At 32.7% G+C, this 6,461-nt stretch overlaps 1 protein-coding gene across 1 annotated transcript; it reads left to right on the plus strand.

Moving 5' to 3' along the window:
* The first annotated feature begins 1,057 nt into the window (after positions 1 to 1,057).
* LOC129747372 (ATP synthase membrane subunit K, mitochondrial-like) lies at positions 1,058 to 1,629 on the plus strand. The gene is made up of 3 exons (XM_055741545.1): positions 1,058 to 1,209; positions 1,288 to 1,360; positions 1,427 to 1,629. The coding sequence occupies exons 2-3, from the start codon at positions 1,289 to 1,291 to the stop codon at positions 1,496 to 1,498; spliced, it is 144 nt and encodes a 47-aa protein (XP_055597520.1). The 5' UTR covers positions 1,058 to 1,209; position 1,288; the 3' UTR covers positions 1,499 to 1,629.
* The last annotated feature ends 4,832 nt before the right edge of the window (positions 1,630 to 6,461 follow it).

Here is a 6,461-nt window from a genome sequence, read left to right on the forward strand (position 1 = left end):
CGCTGAAGATAACTTCATAACTTATGAAAATTGGTTCACATTCATTAAATAAATTTGTGCATTTATTTAGCAAAACAAATTTTAGAACATCTTATAAATTTTGAAAATAAAGGTTTCAGATCAAAAATCAACTTCCCCGAAGACTGCTAACAATTGTGAATTCTGATAAAAAAGTTATAGAAGTTTTCTTTTTTAATATTTTTTTTCAATTCGGCAAAATAAGAGTATTTTGACGAAATTTTCAAGAAGATTTTTAGCTAATGGAATCTTTGATATTTCTCAAAGCACATAAGCTAAATCATTTTGCAGTCTTGAAAAAAGCTGTTGAATGAGTTAAAATATTCAATATCAAATACTCAAAAACTTTCATGAATGATGTCAGAAATAGTTTTAATCTTATCTATTCAAATTTGTAGAATGAGAAAAATTTTGATTTGCTTAAGCGTTGTATTTCTGAAACCAATATATCTAGGAAAACTCTGAATCCTTTATTGAGGGAAATAAAAAAATTCAAAATCTGTTTTTAGTTTCCTTGTAGATTTATTAGTCTATTAGTTTTCAGAGAACTTTTTTACTCTAAACTTATGAATTTTAAAATTTCCAAACGCCATAACACCAAAACTAGAAGTGGTTTGCTAAATTCGACGAGTGATTTGAAATCATGCTGAAATCTTCCAAAACCAGTACACATATTAAGACACCAAAAATTCTGTTTCCGTTTGTTAATATATTTTAATTAAAATAATAAATGAATAAATTGAAAAAAAAATCAGGCTCAAAATATTACATATTACCAACTACTATTTGAGCATAGTCCACAACGATAAATGTCGATCAATGTATTACACCGAATCATTTCCAAGAGAATAATTTAAAATATTTAAAACTTGGCTCCAAATGAAAAAAAATAATTAACTTCTTTATGTGATTACAATAAAGAATGGAACGACTGCGCATATCACCCTTAAAAGCAATTTCACTACTTTTCCCCAGGTGGCAGCACTGAAATCCATATGTTCGAAAACTGACAGCACGACAGCGAGAGAGAGACCGCTACTGTCATCCGATTTCCCTTTTCTGGAGTTGTGTTACATAACCTAACCTCAAAGGGGGATCTATTTTGCTCCGCGACATTAGCCTTCTTTGCGTAAGAAATCAGCTCGTTTGTGGTTCACTCGCCGGAAAATCCGCTCTAAATCCCCCGTCAACGTAAGTAGTTTCTGAAATACGTGATTAACCGGTAGCAGACGTTGGAGTTAATCGATATTTCTTTACATTTACCCGCAGAATGGCCGATGAAAGCAAACTGACCGGACTGTCGAAAATTTTCAATGGCGAAACCATCAAGGGACGGGCTAATGTACGTGCAATTACTTAACCGGAGCTTTTCATCCTGTTTTTAACAAATTATTTTCGTTTTTTACAGGTCGCCAAAGCCACCTACGCCGGAATCGGTCTCCTTATTCTGTACTTTTCGCTGAAGCCATCCAAGAAGTAAATCGTTCGATGACGAGGATCGAGGCGATATTTGTTTTGGAATGAGGAACATTCTTGGTCCAGACAAATTCCCTTTTAGGTTTAGCTTTGGAAAATTGAAATACATTATGCAATGATGCCCACTTATTGAAATGCCGCATTTATTTATTTTCGTATGTGAAAATGGTAAATACCCGTAGACTCGAAAGGTGAATTTAGGATCGTATATGAAGCGCTTGGATCTTCCTGGCTTGAGTATCATACTCATCATATCGCCAGATATGATAGGGTTGCCACCTACGCTCTTCGGACAAACGAACAATTTTTTAAATGTGAACATCCGAAATGTTGAAAATTTGAGAGGTGTTAATTCATTTAAGACTAATTTTTCCTAATAATCTTTGTGGGGATGCATTTGAAATTCTTATAATGTAATCTTGCCCATGGGAAAAACTCATGTCGAATATTAAAACTGTGTCTAACACCCGGAAAAGAAGTTAATCAGCTCAATTAACTTGTTTGCTCTGGGAAGCTGACGCTTTAAAGGAAAACTTGGTGAGTTTAAGGGTTAAAGGAAGAAATTTATAGTTTAGAGTTATATGATATTTTGAAATATTTGATCATAAATTCAAAACTGACTGACTGACTGATTGATCAAGTTAAAAAATTACATAAGATAGAAACTTCAGTATGAAACAATGTTGTATTAAATACAATAAATTTTCAAGAATTTACTTTAAGATTTTTAATGGGCACTCACCGTGGACTTGCTATGTGGACATTGCATTTTTTGAACTAGCGTTGAAGAATTGACTTTTCCATTTTCACGTCCAATGAATCACACAAACTACACTTATATATGGGCTGACGTTAAATCAATAAAGCACAATTACAATTACAACTTTCCATCATACAATCGATTGTTCTCATTATTTTTGCTTTTTCAACCGTTAATTGACAAAAACTGGCCGCGTTCACCACTTCCCGCAACAGATTTTAAACTGCCTTGCTGGAGTAAACATCCAAGAATATCAATTTCAACATTAAGTTAGCATAATCCTATTAAAAATGGACAATTCCAGTTTTTCGATAAAACTGTTCAATTTTATATTTAAAAAATATGAATCAGTTTAGCTAATTCATTGATGAATCAAGAAAACGTTATAAGGAAGCTTTCGTGCAATGTCGCAAACAACTTACATATTAGTAGTGTTCCGCTGCATTTGTATATTTCTAAACAAAGAACGCTACAAATGTTTTTATTCGAAACAGCCACTCAGAAAAATACTTTTTCAATTGGAATTAAATAATAAAGTTACACATAATCAGTTAATATGCTAATTTTTTTTTCCGGGATTTTAAGCCCAATGGGTTTATTCATCCCAAAAATATGTTAATTTTTGAAAGATCTTCAATAAAAAATAGGTACCGAACCTGAAGCGGAAGAAAATTGATAAACTTTCCATCGCGGTTATGGGAGTTGTGATTATTAATTCAAGAAGCATGTAGTTATAAAGATTCAAAACTCGAATCAGACTTAAAAAAAATTTCGAACCAAAATAAATGATCCACATTTTGCCATTAAAGGGAATTTAATTCAGAGGTCAGAAACAGAATCAACCCAAAATTACGTTCATGCTTTTCGTTATCGTATTTTGATCGCCGCTGGGATATATTCTTATCTAAGTTTATGGCATTTCGGCAAATTGAAATTCTAGTTAGAGAGAATCACACAATCAGTAAAAAGCTGTCGATAACACAATGCCCTGCTCACAATTTTCACCATCTATTCGTTTCTTCTACCCAAAGCGCTCTAGCTTTGACCTTTCCACCTATCAATTTTCATTTCTGTCTTAATTGCTCTCTAACTAGAATTTCAATTTGCCGAAATGCCATAAACTTAGATAAGAATATATCCCAGCGGCGATCAAAATAAGATAACAAAATCAATTGGCTAAAGAAGGGGGAAAATGGGAAAACAAATAACAATACGATTCAACACGAGGCACTTGGCGAAAAAGTAAGGCATCGGATGGATAATATGCGAAAAACAATAAGTAGCAACCATCTGATGTACCTGAACGAGTAGCACGCATCGATAGAATTGGTTAAGCAATAAAAACAGCACTTGTGAGCGCTGCTTGTGTGATTTTTTGCCCGGTCGGACGCAACCTCATGTGTTCGACCCATCTGAGCTGGTTGTGGGTAGCAATGTGGCTTCTTCGTCACTTACTACAAACAACCAGCAGGTGCCGGGTAAAGAATCACACAATCAGTAAAAAGCTGTCGATAACACAATGCCCTGCTCACAATTTTCACCATCTATTCGTTTCTTCTACCCAAAGCGCTCTAGCTTTGACCTTTCCACCTATCAATTTTCATTTCTGTCTTAATTGCTCTCTAACTAGAATTTCAATTTGCCGAAATGCCATAAACTTAGATAAGTTCATGCTTTTCGCAAAATGAGATCTCTGATTTGAATTTACAGAGATACGAAATCAGAATTGAAAATTTATCAGATTCCGGAAAATAAATTCAAAATGGAAAACCAATACTATTCCTTCTGCAGAATCAGATTTTGGAATTAGTATGCAGAAAATAAGATCCGAACTAAAAAGCTTTGCTAGATAGATATAAGCAGAGTTGCAAGATTTCAGATAATCATTTGAAATTGATACTCACCGTGATGAGTATCAATTAGGCAGCACAATGAATTTCGTTGTGATGCTCAAAGCTTTCGATGTCAAACGAAATTCACTGAGCATCACATCTAGAAAAAAATCAGAAATCCAGAATCCCATTAGAGAAATCTTCAGCTATAATCCCCACTTTTTCCCCTACTATTTTTGACGACAGTTAAATTTGTAACGAATCTATGGAATATTTGAATGTATCATATAATGTGATTAGCTTTTCACACTAGCGACACGCCAAGTTGAACGCTTTGGTATAAAAAAAATAAGAGCGCTTTAATGATTGGAGTTTATTGAAACTTTTTAATAACGAAAGTGATTTTAATTTAATGATAAATGGCATTTCGGTGAATTATACATTCTAATAGGAAGAATTTCAAATGAAAGTAATGAAAATTATAGACGGATAGATTAGATTAGGAAGCATGAAAGGTGTTGAAAATGAGCCAAGAGCGTGATTTGAGAAAACTTCTTGCCGCCCAAGACCATTTGTCCCACATCGTAACACACATAAAATCATAAACCAGCGGTGATAAACTGTTAACACACACATAACGAAAGTGTTAAAGCTCGTGGTACCTATGTTTTAAAAAGTGTCTATGTACACAACACACTACCATATAAATGTTGAGAACAACACTTTAATTTTATAATATTATTTGCAAATACGGCGCTTTGGTGCTAAACAATTTATAACATAATTTCATAGTCAAGACGACTTAAATAAAAAAATATAAAATTCAGTCGTTGACGTTTTGTTGGTTTTCAAAATTAAAAGCAACAACATAATATGGGATTAAAAGCAACATTTCTAATCGATTTTCTGGCTATTTGAAATCAGTAAAATATGCTTAGTTAGCTAAGCATAGAATACATTAATAGAAAAATCGATATTTGTTTTATCTTTTAAGGGCTGAAATTTTTACGAGAAAAAAGTTCAAAACTCAGATTTTTTTAGGTTTTTTTTGTACTTTCTCGACTGTTGACATACAAAAAAAAACATATGTTGAACTGTAATATGATCACAGTCATCAAATTTCATGCGGTCCCTTCTTCAGAGCATGTTGTGTACGAGTGAAGGATATCTAAATTTGGAAATATTAAAAAAGATCATGTATTCTAACAAGTATGCATCTATTCATTCAGAATTAAAACCTACTTTTTTATATCAATTAAATGAAAAAAATAGAAGCCGTGATGTCAGTGATAAGCTGTCCTTTGTTTCAACTTTTATTTAAATCTCTTTTCAAACGATCTTTTTTTGAACGTCCTTGGTCCTTGACATCCCTTCTCTGTTCCAAACTACTCATCGGTAGTGCAATTTTCTGCCGAATTTATGACATTAATAGTCACTTAGAGACTGTTAAAGATCCGGAACAACCGTAGAGAAAACCAATTTTCGAAACCAATCTTAACATTCCCGATTTCACAAAAACCACTTCAAAATGATGTACTAGGCTGTGAATGATCAAATAACAGTCTAAACTAGCCATTTTAATAAAATTGAACAGTTTTTTTTCCAAGGGTTTCACGAATTTCTTTAAAAGGGCATTTTTAAACGTACTCAAAAATCGTTAAAAAAATCCAGCTATGATAATTAAAGAACAATTTATTTCTGATGCATGTGTCTCAAAGCTCATAAGATAATAATCAAAAAATTAGAAGAAAGGCCGCTTAGCAAAAGAAGCGATTTTAAAATTACTCCAAATGGTAGTACAATAATATTTTATCAATCTTAATATTCAATGGCACATTATTATTTCTGTCATATTCTTTTTTCTATTAAGAATTCTATAAATCTTCTGGAAACGCTCTTAATAGAATAAGTGAATTTATCGGACATGAAATAGGCTGGTATGAATCATATCCTACTTTTTGGTGCAACGATCATGTTTTCTACTTCAGAAATTTCCCACAGGGAATTTCAAACATCACGCGAGTCGAGATAATATTTGAAAAAGATCTGTGAGCCGGTGCAAATAAAACCGGCTTTCCTTCTCTTGAAAAAGAAAATCGTTAAAATGCATAAAAAATCATTAAAATGTCTTTTTTAAATTGAAATAAAAAAGATTAACCGTTAGGATAGAAGCTACAAACAACCGCTTTCATTTGAAAGGGAAAATTTTGAGATTTCTTTATTACTTTTTATTTGGTTCATAAATGCTTTTCATATGTGGTCGATTCCAGCCGGTTGCATAAGCTGGGATGCCATGCGTTTTAATTGGAATGGTTTTTCGTTGGTAACAATCTTTTTTTAATTTTTATATTTTAAAATTAAATTTGTTTGGAAGA

Source organism: Uranotaenia lowii, chromosome 2, assembly GCF_029784155.1.
Source record: "Uranotaenia lowii strain MFRU-FL chromosome 2, ASM2978415v1, whole genome shotgun sequence".
Classification (NCBI taxonomy): domain Eukaryota; kingdom Metazoa; phylum Arthropoda; class Insecta; order Diptera; family Culicidae; genus Uranotaenia; species Uranotaenia lowii.

What these genes read in the sequence shown, in the direction of transcription:
- LOC129747372 (XM_055741545.1), top strand. Translation starts at nt 1,289, where the DNA reads ATGGCCGATGAAAGCAAACTGACCGGACTGTCGAAAATTTTCAATGGC. An exon ending in CCATCAAGGGACGGGCTAAT is followed by an intron (nt 1,361 to 1,426) that starts GTACGTGCAATT and finishes CGTTTTTTACAG; the next exon opens with GTCGCCAAAGCCACCTACGC.